At 33.4% G+C, this 18,242-nt stretch overlaps 1 protein-coding gene across 1 annotated transcript in view; it reads right to left on the bottom strand.

Annotated features, from left to right (window-relative positions):
* Positions 1 to 18,242, bottom strand: part of WASL (WASP like actin nucleation promoting factor) — a 61,235-nt gene that overhangs the window by 11,577 nt on the left and 31,416 nt on the right. The window contains exons 4-8 of the mRNA XM_077773181.1: positions 17,421 to 17,517; positions 14,059 to 14,082; positions 7,687 to 7,855; positions 6,407 to 6,449; positions 5,327 to 5,480 (exon numbers count right to left, since the gene is read on the bottom strand). Coding sequence (XP_077629307.1) covers positions 5,327 to 5,480; positions 6,407 to 6,449; positions 7,687 to 7,855; positions 14,059 to 14,082; positions 17,421 to 17,517 — 487 coding nt within the window. The remainder of the gene's footprint in view (positions 1 to 5,326; positions 5,481 to 6,406; positions 6,450 to 7,686; positions 7,856 to 14,058; positions 14,083 to 17,420; positions 17,518 to 18,242) is intronic.

Below are 18,242 nucleotides of genomic sequence, written 5' to 3'. Positions count from 1 at the left end.
CAGACGGTGGCGGCGGGGGTGGTGCTGAAATGAAAACAGAAAAAAGAAAGCGTGCTTTTCTTTCCCCACAAACTTGCTTCGACACGTGTAAAACACCGATACGAGGGAAAAAAGGCCTCATCCCTGTTTTAACTTTACAAGGACACGTGATCACACATGACATCTTATAATTCTATTTGGCAAAACTCATCTAAAGACCACCTTGCTGTTGTGTCTTGAAAAATATTAGCTTAAACTGTAGAATCTAGTTTTGAGGAATCAGCAACACTACTTAATGTTAGGGAATAAACGCTTCCTTGTATAGTAACAAAATCATCACAAAATTAAATAATTTGGTGAATTAGCATTATTTAACATTTTAATAAAAACTAATGGATACCTCCTCTCTTTAGAGAATTAAGTTTATTTAGTTATTTTATGAAATTAATTTACATTCAGAATAAAATAGCTGATGTTGCATAACCTATCAATTTATTCAAGTAAATCTGAACTAAACCCAAAGTGAATATTTTTTCTTTTAAAATTTAAAACTTTGTCACCTTAAATTTATATGTTCTATATTTTCTAAAAATATAGTATATATAATAATGTAATATACTATAATATATAATAATATGTAATATTCTATGTTTCTAGAAGATGCTCAGTATTTCTAGTAATGGCAGTAAGGGAGGCTGATTGCTCAGGTGTAATGTTCACCTACTTATTCAGGAGATGCAACCAACTATTAATAAATTAACTGATAATTTCTGCACTGAAAAACTGGACTAAAGTTATTAATAAAATACTAACTCTTTTCTAGTATTAATGATATTTACATTCTTATTCTACTTAAATAAAAAAGATGTAATAAGGAAATAAATTCAAAGTACCCATTTATTACATTTTTGGAGGTATGATTTTACTAACAGTATGTACAAATTTACATAATAATCAACTTTATTATTTCTCCATTCAAAGACTGAAGAGAAAAATTAACTATTTTTAGGAGTAGAGAAATACTAGAATTCAAAAAAACTATTTGTGTTTACTGATATAAACTATATTACTGATGGGGAGCTCTACAATCTTACAAAATACAAATACTGATCTTAATTACAAGTAACAACAAACATCTTTAGATGTTCAATACAATGATACCGGGGAGGGAGGGACCCTCACTTCAAAGGAAATAAAATGGTATCTTCCAAATTAATTTGGGACAATCATGTGAAACATGCTATAAAAATATGCTATCAAATAAAATCATAAACATTAGATAAAATATGCAGAAAAACCAATGCTCATATTGTAAATGAGTAATACAATACTGTCTCCTTGTATACAAACTTTTACAAGTGGAAATAACGTATAGTTGCAAACAGGAGAGGTAGGTAGGCCATCGGCGGGGGGGTGGCTATGATTTCCATTCAAGGCACACTAGAGGTCTCAGTGTTGCAGCTAAGGTTCATTCCATTTTCTGACTGGATCCAAAGTGAGGACACATACTAAACTTGCTAAAAGCAGTCTTTTTCTAACATTTTGTAATAAAAGAACAAAACCAGGTAGAAATGACATATATATATATATATTCTGTGTACTCTCCTTCAAGCAATTTTAATCAGGCTAAGGTTAATATTTCAAATAGTTATGATTTACTTGTTTGTTAAGAGGAAAACACCTACCCCATTCTACTTTAAAAAGTGTCAGTAAATCATTTCTCATGGTTTTTTTGAGAACTCTGGATCCACAATCTTTTATATGTATTTCTTCAGTAGAGAGAATAGAAGTTCTTTCAAACTTGCAAAAAGTACATTTATTGGAATAATTTGGAGTTCAGCTATTAATCATTTAAACAGACACTAAATCATTGCCTAGGAAAAGGGAAGCCTGAATTGACTGGGAGTAAATTATTAGCTGGTTACAGCACAAGTTCAGCATCTCTACTGTCTTGAAAAGTGACTGGAAGTATCTCTATATTTTTGGGAGGAAAACATGTAAGTTTCTATTTTTTTATAGTCTATATTATTTCTACATAAAAAGGTAAATACTCAAAAGACATGCCATATCCTGATGTAAAAACATAAATTAAAAGAGGAGAGGAAAGGACAGAGGGCACTATGTGAGTTAGGTTTAGGTGCACAAACATGTCTAAGCAGACACACCACCATGAGAAAATCCGATGGCCTACAGACTGGCAAAACTCTTAAAAGTCACCACAAACACCAGAATCAGAAGGACAATAGTACTTACATTCCTAAAAAATAAATGAAGTGAAACTATGAAACAAAAATTAACAACAAATTAAACTGTTTTCACTATCAAAGTTTAGTTAAAAAGACAGAAAGACTGACACGGAAAAAAAATCTTGTCTTCATAGCAATACTACAAAAAGAGTTCATATACTTAAAAATGATTATTACTGCACATCAACATTAAGAGTAATAGATAACAATTTTCTAGGTATGTGGTATTTATAGGAATTATAAGCAGAAATTATGAAATATAACTAATGTTTAAAAGAAATACAGTATTAACTAAAATTAAGGAAGCATTCAAAAATTTCTCTCATGCACTCTGACCAAAGTAAAGCAAATAGAAAAATGCTATCTATTCTACACAAATTTAAACAACTGAGTAGGCACATACAGAACTATGTGTGTGTTTATGTTTAGCACCTCCTCCCTGACTCAAATTAATGTAAAAATCTAAGTATATTTCATATACTTACTGAAATGGTGCTAAGTGTGAAAAGTAACCACAGGAATGAGTATAATAACCAACAATAAAAACAACAAAGGTGCTGTGGGTAAGAAGTGTTTTTTAAAAATCCACATAATTCCATTAGAATGATCTAAAGTATAGATGAAATATGAGCTCTGACTCATACAGAAATATTCTTTTACTTTAGCATCTAATGCACCGAAAACATTAGTTTGATCTATGTGCCCACAACATTAGTTTGAGTGGAGGGCAAAAGAACCTCACTGGATGTTAGATTGGGAAGCAGGATAAAGGAACTCTAGCTTCTTTGAAAATAAACCTATCAAAGCATGCATAATTTAGAGCACTGGGTCAAGTAACATCCCACATATATAGCACTGCATTGTGGTAGACCTACACAGCAGATTATTATGAGTTAATGGCCTTCAAACAATTGCGCGCACGCGCACACACACACGCACGCACACACACACACACACACACACACACAACATAGCCACAAAATACGTTGGAAATCACAAGTCTACTACTTTTTATAAACCTGATTACATAATTTTATAAAATAAGTTTCAAGAGATTTGATTCAGTAGGTTTTACAAAATATATTTTAAGACAACTTCATCAATTTCTCCTCTTAATTTTTTTATACTTCTGAACACATTATATGTTCTTCCTGGAAAACACTTCCTTAATAAATCATTAATTTGTCTTTTTGTTCTTCCTTTGAAAAATTTATCTTCGATAAAATCATTCTTTAGTGTCTAAAAGGTTCCATACTGGGGGTTAGATTCTTAAGTATGACAAGAATTTAACTTTGTTCCCAAAGTATGTTTTTTTTTTTTTTTTTTACTGTTTACTTTTATTTTTGAGGGGGAGAGAGAGAGAGACAGAGAGAGAGAGCACGCACACGTGAGCAGAGGAGGGGCAGAGAGTGAGGGAGACAGAATCTGAAGCAGGCTCCAGGCTTCAAACTATCAGCACAGACCCTGACGCAGGGCTTGAACCCACAAACCAGGAGATCATGACCTGAGCTGAAGTCGGACGCTTACTGACTGAGCCACTCAGACGGCCCACCCAAAGCATGTTTTTTAATGTCTATGTATTTCTTTGGTTTTAGGTAATTCAATTAAGGAAAGAGTTTGCCTATTTTGATATTTTAAAAGCAGCTAGAATAATAAGCATTCATAATAAAGNGAGCAGGGGAGGGTCAGAGAAAGAGGGAGATACAGAATCTGAAGCAGGCTCCAGGCTTTGAGCTGTCAGCACAAAGCCTGACACAGGGCTCGAACCCACAAACCATGAGATCATGACCTGAGCCGAAGTCGGACGCTTAACCGACTGAGCCACCCAGGCGCCCTTAATATAGACAACTCTTAATCACAGGTATTTACGTATGGATAGCCCAGTAAATGTCAAGAGTCATTTATAAACTTATAAATTCAGAGAGCTCAGAGAAATGCCAAGTAAAATTTGGTATGTGATATCCATGGAAAAAGAGAGTCAGGAAACACACTACCAGTAAATGTGACTTACTCTGGGAGCATTTTAAAAACCATAATGGCTATGCCCAAGACGTTTTTTTATTAAATATCCATAGAATCTGGAAATGTAATTTTTTCAAAACTAAGACAAATTAGCATCATACTAATTTCAATGAAACTAACATTGTGTTTCTATAATAGCAACTTCTGCCTGTATACCTGTTTACATATCTGTTTCCACACTAGACTATAGTGTGGAAGTTTCTGAGGGCAGAAAACCTTTTATTTAATAAAGATCTAAATATCCTGCGTGGAAATGAGTCTGGCATAATGTTTAGTGAATATATGAATGAATGAAAGATTGAATGAACATCAGTACTGAGAAAGATACAAGTAAGTCAAATACCTAATTTAAAACAACAGTGAAATTCCTCAAAAGAATACTCTGATTAAATGGAGCTTTTGCTCCCTACACAAAAGCTAGATAGAAGAAAAGCAATCCCAAATGAATAAGGTGGCAAAGAGATGATTGTCATATTGGAAAATTCAGTTATTGAATTTATACGTTATTGTACTATTAACATACAACTTAAACACAAGGTACTTTAAATATCAGATCTTAAAAGTATGCAAATTAGTATATTCAAAATACTAAATGGTAAATTTTATACTTTACCAAGAAAAAATGTTTGTATTTCAAACTAAATAGATTTTCATTATTTATATTCTTGAAAATGCTTATATATTACTGATTAAACAATGATTATGTTTAAATTACTACTTCTGAGTTGTAATAAAAACAACTTGAATAGTGGTTTCTAAGATTCATTAAATATTAGGCAACTATAAATTTTTAGTCTAAAATAGAATATCCAGAAGATTTTGTATATATATTCATTATTTTAATATATGATGTTTTTAGTAAGAAAAACCTTACCAAATGTTTTAGTTAAATCAAAATAATGTGAAACAATACCAGGTCAAGCTAGTTATCTATAAATTCAAGTTTTCTACTTACAGAAGGTTCATAGGAATGTGTATAGCTATCTTCCATGAAACTGACCTCAAAACAGTCAAAAGTAAAAACAAAAAAGATTACAATGCTTAAATTGAAAAAAACAAAACAAAAAAAAACAACTTACCTTGCCTTCGTAGTTCATTTTTAACAGCTTCCACGCCTCCTGTTTTTTCAATGAAGTCGTATATAACTTTCGATGTTTCTCGGTCTTTAAGTTGTGCCTCTGAGATTCCACACATATCAAAAAGATTCTTCAGTTCTGGATCCAAATTATTCAGCTAAAACAAATAAAGTAACTAGCTGTTAAATCTATCCCAATTTTTGAAAATAAGTATGATCAAATTTAAGTCTCATCTTTGCCCTTTATGAAATTAAGTTAAGAAACTTCCTTCAAAAGAGGGCATCTCATTTAGAGTTTTACTAACCCATTCATGATTCAAACATTTCCAATGTGCACCTATTCCTAAATAAGATTTAGATATAACCACAAATAAACAAGAAAAGTAATCAATTTGAAAATCTGAGGACAAGAAACCTCCTTACAACCTCAGCACCCTGTAGAGTGTCCAACACAAGGAAATATTCAATAAATGTTGTGGACTTAACATTGTAATTATAACAAAAATAACCAGAAGGATTTCTGACTCCAGTCACAAGTATTTCTCCTCAAAATAATTTTTCCAAATCCTGCTTATCTGTCAAATGTGAAATATGTATGACTACTTAAGCAACCAAAAATAGAGATAAAATGTTAAAAACACGTATTTGCCAGCAGTTTAACCTATCTTGTTCAGTGCTATAAATTAAATAATGATGAAATTACAAAAAAGAATAGAATGAAAAGACCTATATAATTCAACTGGATAATTCAGAAATTGATTATAGTACTTTCTAGTAATTTGGTATATACTCCCCAAAAATGATCAGCTAGCAGAAATACTTTTCTTATCTTGCTGTCAACACACAAGAATTTCACATTACAGTAAGTAAATCCAAGGAGTACAAAACCTTTGTCTTTAGAGACACAGCCATAAATGACAAAAGAATATTTAGGTTTCAAACCTCAGTAGTATATGTACATAAACACAACATTCAAATAAATGCCAGAATTCATAAAAACGAATAATAATAAAAATCTACACCCAGGCCATGGGATTCCCACTAATTTAGAGCAGTAATGTTTATGACTTGCAAAGACACTTACATCAAAGCCAGTATTTGGATCCCAACCAACATGTCCAATGTGCCTGAAGAAGTAGACAAAAGTAAAAAACAGAAAATGCATAAAGAGCATTTAAAACATAAAATACATGAAATCCAATCCACCCAATAAATGTTGACCTTGAACTAACAGTTCTCACAGACATAACCATATTCAGAGAAAAACTGTATGATTCCTGCCCTGGCTCTGCTATTAACCGAGTCTTAACACTTCTTGCACAATCTTTCTGAGCATTCATTTCTTCCAACTGTCAAACTGTCATAAGAATACAGGCATTTTATGTGGCACCCGGGTGGCTCAGTCAGTTGAGTGTCCAACTCTTCATTTTGGCTCAGGTTATGATCCCAGGGTTATGGGACTGAACCCCACATCGGGCTCTGTAATGAGCATGGAGCCTGCTTAGCATTCTCTCTCTCTCTTCCTCTGACCTTCTCCTTAACTCGAGCTCTCTCCAAAAAAGAAAAACAAAAACAAAAAAACAAAATAAAACAAAACCCCAAGAATTATATATATGAGAAAATAAGAGTTTTGGAATGAGCTAATGAAATGATGAACATGAAAATGCTTAAAATACATCAAATAAATAGCAAAAGTTTGATGCCTACTATAGACTACATATTTGTGTCCCCTAAAAATTCCTATGTTGAAACCTAATTCTTAATGTGATGATATGTGGAGGTGAGGATTTTAGGAGGCGATTAGGTTTTGAGGATGGGTCCCTCAAGACTGGGATTAGTGCCCTTAGCAGAAAGGCCCCAGCAGCCTTCCTTGCCCTCTTCCAAAATGTGAGGACGACAGCTAGAAGACAGCTGTCTATGAAGCAGGAAGAGGAACCTCACCAGACACTACATTTTGCCTGCCTCTTCCCAGTCTCCAAAGCTGTGAGAAAGAAATTTCTGTTCTTTGTAAGCTACTCGGTCTACAGTATTCTTCTACAGCAGCCCAAATAGACTGAGACAGTGCCTCTAGGCAATTTCCAAATACCATTTATAGAGAAAAAGTGAGAAATCATTATGTCCAACAATTATTTAAAGAAACAATTTCATCTAACTTTTCTTTACTGATGGGTAGAAAAGGAAATAAACTGTTAAGATTCACAGAAAGTCTATTGAGCCTTTAAAAAAGAATCTACAGGTAAACAGGCACGCAAATGATAAATGTAAGGGTCCTCCCAATAAGAAAACAAAATTTTCGAACAAGTTAAAAATCAAGAGGAGTTACGAGTAAATCAGAAGATAAGAAAAACAAAAGAAATCTCTTACTGGAAATTGCTTGGTGTTCCAATATCTGCCTTAGTTAATCTCTTCTTTTTTGCTTTTCCTTTTTTCTTTTCTTTGGTATGGGAGATGTTGTTGACTTGTGGACCATAAAATCTATTGGTTGTGATTTCTGGATTTTTTATGTCAACTGTTGCCATGGGTAGATTAGGACCTGCAAAACAATATGAAAGGACTAACTTAAGATAATAATTATTATGATTGTAATTTGTAATGTGAATGACCTTCTCTGAAGTAGGGCTACTTCATTAATGTAAACTATTTAAAATTTAAACTTGCACATTAGTTTTTTATAAGTAATGGATACAGTACTGCCTGAATTTCAAAGCCTATAATAAATTCCTTAACACATTAGCATAGATGTTATTTGAAAACAATCTTGTATTTTTATAATATTAAACCTCATGGGAAATATAAATTTTCAATAAGAATTAAGGTCTAATTCCTTAAATTTGGACTAAAATAGCCTGATACACATCACATTACTCCTTGGTAAAATGGTATATATCATATAACAAGGATAATAAAAATTTTTAAAACGTACATATTTTGTTTTAAATCTGACAAAGAAATCTAGTCTTACTTCTTTGTTTCACCTTTAGTAGCCCATAAGGGAACAAAGTAGTTATACAATTATTAATTTCTTTTCCAAAACTACCATATTTAAGTCCTGTAATATTTTCCCTATCATACATTCTGACTACCAGAAATACAGGGCTCAAAAACAAGAAGGAAACATTCTCAGAACACTCATCTTTCACAAGAATAGTAAAAATATCTCAGGCATCTTCAGATATTATTAATAGCATCTTTAGGAGTGACACTAAATATAGCATACAAAACCTGTTTTATAATTCACGAAAATATTCTTGGCCTTAAAAGCAGGAAAGTCTAAATGAAATGTATTCAATTTTAAAATTCCTTATAAATTTAACTTAAGGGCTTCACATATTCCTTAAAGAGTCCATTTTAATAAAAGGATTCTCTGACAAAACCACTTACCAGACTTAATTCCTCTGAGATGAGTACAGTAATGACAACTTTCAAAATGGTGTCTAAAAATGTAACTACTACTGTGCAGAGAAGAGTTAACCCAGCAGGCCTGAGACTGCCATCCTTATAGTGGCCTGCCTGCAAGGTTAGCTCTGAGGGGGCAATTTGGAAACTGGGATCCCCACAGGGTTCTTACCATTTCCTGACAGGATGGGCTCCTTGTGCCTCAACGACTTGTGCTGACAATGTGCTTAATGCTAAACACCTGCTTTCCTCCTGCGAGTCTAGAATCTCACTATGTGCTAGACAGAGGATGACTACGTAAGTAGCACCAGATAAACTCCAGGCACTGATCCCTAATCAGTTTCTCCTTTAGCCAACATCTACATGTGCTGTAACAATTGTTACTGGAGGGATGATGTGCATCCCCTGTGACTCCAGAGGGAGAAAACTATCACAAAGTTGGGTGTGCTTTCCCTCAGACCTAACCCCATGTGTCTTTCCCTTTGCTGATTTTGTTTTTATCTTTTCGCTATGTGCTTGGTCTTGCTGAGTCCTTCTAGTAAATCAACAAGGGGGTGGTCTAAGGATCCCCAACACAATCATAAATTGGCAATCGAAAATAACAAGAAATTATAGGCTAATGTATATTAGGTAATAACTAATTGCCAACTTGACTCTAATTCTTCACTTGTAGTAAACAGCTCAAATGTATCCTATTCATTAAAGTTACCTGAAAGAAGTGTTTATCTAAGTGGGTAAATTGTATACAACCCATTTTCTCTCTTTCACCTCTACTATTAAAGATAAAATAGAGTTAAAATAAATTTATGAAAAGCCATCTGCCACCTTATCAGACAAGTAAACAATCTGGAAAGATATGTATTTTTAATATCACCAAAATGCAGCTATTTTCCCTCCATATTCAAAGTCTACTTATGTGTAAGTGTCTAAAAGTTCTATTTATGTTTTCATACAAAATTCCATGGGAAGCTTCTCATAGTGGCAAGAAATAAATTCTTATTTGAAAAAAATAGAAGCTAATGAGTAAAGTGGATAAAACCATTAAAATAAGCTGATTCAGTGTCAAGGAATAAATAAAATAACTGGATCAAAAATTAAAGATTAGCTAAGCAATACAGAAAGCTTATTAAATAGTAGATAAAGACTTGGGTTTTCAAATTTGTTCAGGTATCCGATTTCAGTGTGTACTGTAGTTCCACAAAGTAAGGGACTTACAGAGAATAACCAGAATTCAAGTGTTAGAGGGTTAAATTGGTGTCATACACAAAAGTTTATTTAATGATGTTTTTACTTCTCATCCTTCCTTTCTGCCTTTCCTCTTATAATTTATCTTTACAAGTCAGTATCAGCAATACCATCCATGATAAGAAGTGGCAAAGCACTATTTACTCTATCTTTATACTTAATACAATTCAAGAAGTGACTTAGATTTAGAAGTATCAGAATGAGGCACTCTCCTTGAAAAAGTTGTTCAAATAGTAACTACAAAGGAACAACCAGATTCACCATTAAACAACAACAACAAAACTATTATTAGTTTTCAGAAAAAAATTTTCATGCTGCTTTGGGTTATATAAAAGTTATTATTATACTGTGGAGATTCTAAATAGTAAGTAGAGTTGGCTAAAGTGAAGCTTAATAGTTTAAACGATCCCAGCTAATAAATTCTTCTCTGGGAATTTTAAAAAAGTTAAGATTCTTATAAGCCTGTTCCTAAGTCACTAGAGAAAATAATTCAGCCATCTCTAAAGAAAGTTCAAGGATAAAGAAGACGGGAACAAAATATAAGTGGTATGTGGAATGAGAAAGTTTAACTCATAGTGTAGTCAGACTGTTTTTCCCCTCCTCTCTCTACCCCAAAATGAGGTGTGGATATAGTGTTACATGTCTGTCAAGCAGTTTATAAAGCCTTTGAATTAGCTATTTAGTATCATTACTAATTTCATTAGTACTAGTTAAAACATTATATAATTACGTCTATACAGGAAAATCTGAATTATAGCGATATATAGAAAATTGGTATTAGCTGGGAAATTAGACTGTTTTCCTAAACTTTTCATTTTATAGATGGCAAATTAAGGTGAAGAGTCAGGTGACGTATCTAAAGTCACACAATTAGCGACAAAGGCAAAGGTGAACTCTGCTATCTTGGTTCCTAGTCCACTACCCTTTCCATTAACTACTATTGTACTTCCTATACTAAAATCAAACCATAACGTGATTGATAATGCTAACTTTACAAATGTTACTGTTTATAATTTCCTTACCAATTTATTAGTTCTTTTAGTTTATAGTTAAACAGTTTCTTATTTAGTAAATATTTACTAATAACTTTCAAAATTTAGAAAAAATTTCCCACATATTCAAAGGAATAGGCACTTGGTTATTTCTGTTGACAACAGTCATTTAGAGTTTGAAGGTGTTCAGAAATAAGTTTTAAAACAGCATTCTAAAGCCCCTTAAATATTTGTCTCAAAAGTGACAGACTAAAAAAAGTGAAAACCTGTACAAGGCAGTCAGTCATTTTTCAATAAAGTAAGGTTTATGGAAGATTTGGTAACAAAGATACAGAGATACTCTTAAATCACTTCTAGTAAAAAGTAATCTAATTATTCCATTTATGAAATTATATTCATCCTAAGAACATATACTAAGTAAATATATAGTGGAGGGGGCTGTTTCCCTTCTTTTTTTTTTTTTTTTTTCAAAAAACAGTCAAATGATAAATTACCTTCTTCTGATTAAAGATGTCACAGAAAAGTCTTTTTAATATTCTCACTGAACAGCATTTCTAGTTAATTTTAAAACTAAAAGAACAAAAAGTCCTCCCCTTAATTACATAAAAAGCAGAGAACTCTCACCAAGGTAAAACAGTTGAGAAACAGGTGGCCCAGAGGCCTCTGAGGTCAAGCAGTCATGAAGCTGAGAACAAATCATTGGAAAGCGTCTAAGCTAAAAGGTGAGACTGACCAATAAAGAAAAAAGAAAGATGTATGGATTAGGAGTTAGTGAAGAAGACACTGAACTGCATTTCAGGAATATATGTTACTTGTACATAAAGTGTCTTTTTAATAGTTACAATTTGAGAAAAGGCTGCTAAACTGATAATGTAAATGAGGATTAAGTCAGAGCGCCAGCACGGACACTGCAACATGGTTACAGTGTCCACTGCCTCTGCTGGCCGGGCTCCAAATCCAGACAAGTACTATGCTGCCTCCAAAACAGCGGTCTCCACATAGTGGGGGGAGCAAGACAAATGACTGCGCAGCAGAAAAAATATTAAAACTTCTATTAATTATCATTTCATCCTTTACTGTGTAATATGTTAATACCATATTATATGTATATTTTATAAAGAAATACACAATATTGGTAGTACATGCCATATAATTTTGCCTTTTAATGATACTATTTTTTTAACTGTCATTTAATGAAAAGAAGTTTGGGATCACTGCACCTAAGGGTTAAAACTACAGATCTAAAGATTTAAAACCAAGAGCAACTGCAGAGAAAGAAACTATATTTAATTATGAGTATCCCCCCTATGTGGAAGTAATAAAATGGCGAAATACCGTTACCACATAAAGAATATCCACATTCTGTGTACTCATAGATTAGGTGCCTCTTAAGAAGTATATTTTATATGTACTGAAAAAGATTAAAATTTTAAAAACCCCAGAAGGTATTTACATCCTTAATTTAACTTGATGCCACTGCTAGGAAGCCTTCACCCTGGTACTCATACAAGGTCACAGAATGCAGAATCGTAAGCTTAAAAAGATTAAAATGCTGAACAGACCAACCAGGGAAAGAATTCTAACACTGACGTAAAAGTTCACAGATGAAGGACTTCCGACTCAGTGGCTTCTGCCTCCTTTGCCTCTGCCACATATTAGCTCCAGAACCTGGGGCGCTGATCTACTCTGGCTAAGTCTCAGTTTCTCTTTCAAAGTCTTCTGGACATGGCACAGTGGTTAAGGGGCAAGGCTGTGGAGTAAGACTGCTGGAGACGGAATCTTGCTCTACCACTTACTAGTTCTGTGACCTTGAGGAAGTTACCCACCTGTGTGTGCCCTGCTGCTCTCCTATAAAACAGGGATAACAGCAGCCACTTCATAAGATTGCTGACCGTGCCTGGCTGGTAGTACGTAATCCTTAAATAGGAGCTGCTATAATTATTTTTATTGTCTTCATCATGATAACTAATATTTACTAAGTACTATGCTAAGTACTTCTTTGATTACTTCGTTTAATCTCCACAGCAGTCCTATAAATTAAGATTTCCATTTAAAGACAAAGTATATAATATTTGGCACAAGATAAGCCCTACTGAAGGCAGTCATTTTTTTTTAAATTACAATAAAGTAAATAATTGAAACTTTAATACAGCAGTATTTGGTCTTTGCTTTTATATCAGGAAAACAAATTTAAGCACAAATTCAGAAAGCAAAATATCTGTTTAAAAGAAACCAACCCTAACAATCACCAGTAGTGGTCATATATTAAGAACTTCGTATTATTTGTTTCCCTGAATAATCTATCTAAACTCTGATGAGGATATGAGATGCTTTTAAAAAGAAAAAGCCATATTCACCATGATACTGAAAGTTCCTAGGGCAATGGTTCTTTACCTTCCCAGGGTCAGGGACCCAATTAAATGTGATGAAAACCCTGCAACCTCTCTCCCCAGAGAAAATATATACACTTAAAATTTTAGCACACTATTTCAGAGACACTTTATGGAGCCCAGGATGAGAATGTCTGCCCTAAAGATCTGGGGCTTTGTCCTTTTTATTTTAGTATTTTGCTTTTACTTTCTGGTATACATGTTTTATTTCTTTTTTAAATGAATCCACAATACTTCAAGTGCCCATCATCAAATTAAGGAGGGTTATATGCACAGCTGTTATATACACAGCTCTAAACATATCATTAAAGTCAGTGTTCATTCTTACAGGGGCTAATTTTGTATTACCACCATGAAATAATATTTTGAAATAAGAAAAAAGAAAAGATAAATCTTAAAGTATGCTAGACAAAATTTATCTTCCTTCTTTAAGAAAGATACTAAATCAAGATCATGCAGTTTCTAATCAGTTGTGAATACAGAATGAAGATATAATAGTGACCATCACCCTATATAGTCCCCCTTCATCCTACAAAATAGCCAAAGAATAGTACATTTCTAAGACTCATCTCTGTTGTTTTAAAATAACATAATAAACTACAGTATTTGATCACAGATATTAAATATTAAGTATTAATGTATGATATTTTTCTAAAAGGATTAAATTATAATCTAAAATCTTCTTGATCAATAATTTGTATCAAAGAGCTTACCATTTGGGGGATCTCGTCTTTTCTCTGTTAGAAAATAAATTAAAATAACATTATTAGGCATATGTAACATAAAAATCAACATAAAATATTAATTCACCTAAACTCTGTCTTAATTCCTAAGTCAATGTACAGGCGGTTAAGAAAGATTTCTCTGAGGAACTGACATCTGAATAAATGAAGAGAGGGAACAGCATTATTAAAGGTCCCAAGGAAGGAAGGAAGAGCATGAAGGAACATCACAAAGCATGGACTGGAATGAGCCAACAGAAGAGTAAAAGGAAAGAAGTCCAAAGGAAACCCAGGCCAACGTAAGGGTCATGTAGGGTCTCCCAGGCCAAGGTAAAGGATATAGATTGTATTTTAGGTATGACAGAAATCTCTTACAGAGTTTCCAATAGGGCAAATAACAAACTAATCTGTTTTAAAGTAACTCTGGCTACTATGTGGAAAAGAGATCATAAGGGGTACTGGGTGGTAGTAGAAAGACTAGTGAGGGTGTCAGGGTAGTCTAGATGACAGATGGTGGTGGCTTAGATTAGGGGAGCAGCAGCAAAGGTGGTGAGAAATATATCCAGATTACGTTTTTGAAGGAAAAGACAATGGACTCACTGATAGGATTTATAAGGGACCATGCATGGTAAGCCAGAGTGGAACATTTTACCAAGTGGAGAAACTAGGAGAGGAGTAGAAATAGGTCTAATTGGGGTCAGTGAACATGGATTAAATGTTCTGCTCGGACATGTTACATTTGAAAGCTATTCTGATGTCCAACTGAAGTAAATTAGTCTGAAGGTTGGGGGAGGAGTCAGCAATGTAGATAAAACTTTGGGAGGTTTCAGCATATGGACAGTTTTCAAAGCTGCAGGACTGAGTGAAAGCACAGGGGTAATGAGAATACACAGAGACGTCTGAGCACCGGGGCAGACCAAAACAGTCACAAGAGTTACAGCAGATTAGGAAGGCGTAAAACCAGGAGAACTACCACTCTTCTGCATTCATACTCTTATATACCAGGTCTGATACCATTTTACATTTAAGAAATTCAAAAGTGGTTGAAAAATTTTAAACAAATAAAATTTCCAGGATTTTCTAATATAAAGTTGTCCAAAATTATGAGAAATACCCATAAATAATGATATAATAAAAATAATTAGTTTATAAACAGCCATAAAGTAAAATTAATAGGATTTAACTGGAGGACAAGTTAGAAAATCCAGGCAATGGGAAATATAAACTTATTACTCCATCTGGTGGTCTGATGAAGTAACTTTCTGAAACAGTTGGCAAAAGCAAGTCCTATCTACAGCACAGAATGTCAATCTCCCATTTTCCAGGTAAACCTATGCAACCAGAGGAAATACTTCCTAAAGTGATGACAACACAGATATGGAAATACACTGAGATAAATATAAAGTTCAGAGTGTAAGTTCTAAAAGTAACTTAAAAATAAGATGGTATCCTGGCTTGAGAGCCATACATATGAAAAAATGGATGGCTTGGATGAGCAACGAATGGGAGGTACTGGTGTGAGGTATTTGCTAAAACATTAGCAGAACAGTGTTTAATCAAATCAAGAGATGTTTTTTAGTATCATGGAACTGGTGAGACTGCGTTTGGAGTGCTGTGTTAAAATCTGGACCATCTGAAGAAGACCTAAAAATCGACAATGGAGTCAGAGCACAGTACTTGGGACGAGTCTATAAACTACATCATGTGAGAAGTAAAAAACTGGAACTGGTTAAACTAAAGAAGTGAAGGCATAAGAACATGATAGATGGCTTCCAATATTAAATGGCTACTGGGAGGAAAAGAAAACGGACTAATTCTTTGTTGCTCCAAAAGTCAGACTCCATGCATCTAAGTTAAATAGAGGTGAAGCTGGAGTTTGACTTAGCATGAAGGGCTACCCAAAGATGAATCAGCTGCCTCCTTCATGTTGTCATCTTTCTGCTTCTAAAATGCTTAATGCTTAAATTAACCGTGCTTAATTGCGTAGGAAGCTTAGGAACTGCATAAAAAGAAATTCCTATGCCAGCTGAAAGACACCTTTAAGCGACCCTCCTATTTCAAAGTCAATTAGTCTACATTTTAAGGAATATTTTTTACTCATCTTGACTTGGAAATGTCACATACTTTGGCTAAAAAGAACCCCTGAGAGCCCCTGGCCTAGCACATGTCCCTGAAATAAGGTACTAAACCATAAATTATTCTATAGCTTTAAATTCTTTCCTAGCATGGAATCAAGTGGTAACTGCTCCTTGGTCCCAAAAGGTAGTAACAAAAAATAGGTCCTTCATAATTCTATTTACTCATTACAACTGAGATATAAGAAGGCAATAGTGAGGCAACAGCTTAATTCGTTTTATTTTCGTTTTTACCTCACCCCCCTCTTGGAAATCCATTAAAATAATAATAGAGACATATAAAATGGAATACATGATTTTACCTTCTAGTTTTCTGGATCCAATGTCTTATATATTTAGTCCCTCTTACCAGTAAAGCACATCCCTGAACACTGCGATCTTGTAAACTGTGGTAACATGTACCCCCAGATGTACAGAAAAACTCTTCAAGGAGCATATGGCAAGGCTAGTTTTAAGAGGATCTATATGAGGATTTCAACTCCCATATGTTATTTCTCCTAAAAGTGATTTGCTTAAGATGATGATTTTGGAGAGTTTCCCCTTTCCTAATCACCTTTCTCCCACTTTCAAACAGAAACAGCACACTGTTATCAAGTATTTCTATACCAATAAATTTAAAGCTCTACACTATCCTGCATCATTCTCTAATTACATTATATGTATGAAAGTCTCATGAATTATACTGAGTTTCTTATGGTTTTATAATAGACAACATCAGGGACTAAACAGAGACAAAACAACGTTTACAGATTCTACTTGCAACGTGGCTTATTTGCTTCTAGGCTTGCCAAAAAGTCTTCGTTCACAAAGTATTAAGTATTCTAAGAATGTAACAACAATGCTATAAAAATGCAAATTTTAAGAGTCAGTATATATGGAATGTCATCAACAAAAAAGGTTATCAGAATGAGTTCTTCAGTAAATCGGAAAAAAATTAGATGTTAATAAAAATATTCCTCTTAAGGATCATCACTTTTGTTTTTGGTAGAGCACCAGAGAATAAACATTTTAGACTTTGTGTGCCATACAGTCTTTGTCATCACTATCCAACTCTTGTTGTGGCAAAAAAAAAAAAAAGCACCCACATACTATACAGACAATATGTAAACCAGTGAACATAGCTGTGTCTCATGAAAACATCCAAGTGGTGGGCCAGATCTGTCCCATGCATAGTTTGTCAGCTTCTGTTTCAAAGAATTGAAAAAAAAAAAAGTTTACCAGATTTCCTTTGTCGCCGGCCCAACAAGTCTGTAACTGCTTTTCGGAATTTTTTTGCTTCTTCTTCATTGGCAAAATTAAGAGCAACTTGACAAGTCTGAAATATTTTTATCAAAAAAGGTAAACAGCACAAAACATTAATTTAGCTTTATTTAATGAAAAAGTTGATAACCAACAAAGTACATTTCTGAAGAAGGGAAGCAGACTTCACTAACAAAGACTCAGTTTACATTAAAGTTTTAATTTTAGCTGAAAAACCTAAGAATGCAAACAGCACAGAAAAAGCAAAGTAAAAGACTATATTTGGAAAAGTTACCTATCACAGTGAACACTCAAATATTAAAATGAATACATCAACAGCAACAAAAAAAGGAACAAAAAAATTTGATTCTTCAACAGAGCTCTCTCTGTAAAATTATTTGGATTTTAGAAAAAGCAAGCACCAGAAAAGCTGGTCAAATGCAGGTCAGCTTTTCCTTTACTAGGGTATGTTTTTATTTTACAGCTTCACTGCAGGTATCATTTAAATTATAACTTTAATTCAGGTAAATTATTTAAAAATGTGGAAACACACTGACATTATTGATTATGGTATTTAATACACACTTTTATATATTTATATATATTTGTATTTTATTAAGAAAAATGTAAAAAATAATAGCTAAAGAAGAAAATACTTTTTTGAAAAGATAGATCATCTGATCCAACTATCTTTTTTCTCATTATAGAAAATTTAGGAAATACAAATATGAAAATAAAGAAAATTAACATCACCTATAATCTAGACACTCAGACAATCCCTGTGAAAATGTGATATGGAAA

The sequence above is a fragment of the Crocuta crocuta genome, unplaced genomic scaffold (assembly GCF_008692635.1).
Source record: "Crocuta crocuta isolate KB4526 unplaced genomic scaffold, BGI_CrCroc_1.0 scaffold16, whole genome shotgun sequence".
NCBI classification, from domain to species: Eukaryota; Metazoa; Chordata; class Mammalia; order Carnivora; family Hyaenidae; genus Crocuta; species Crocuta crocuta.
The sequence above is the reverse complement of the archived record's forward strand: the minus strand, read 5'-3'. Positions and strand labels throughout refer to the sequence as shown.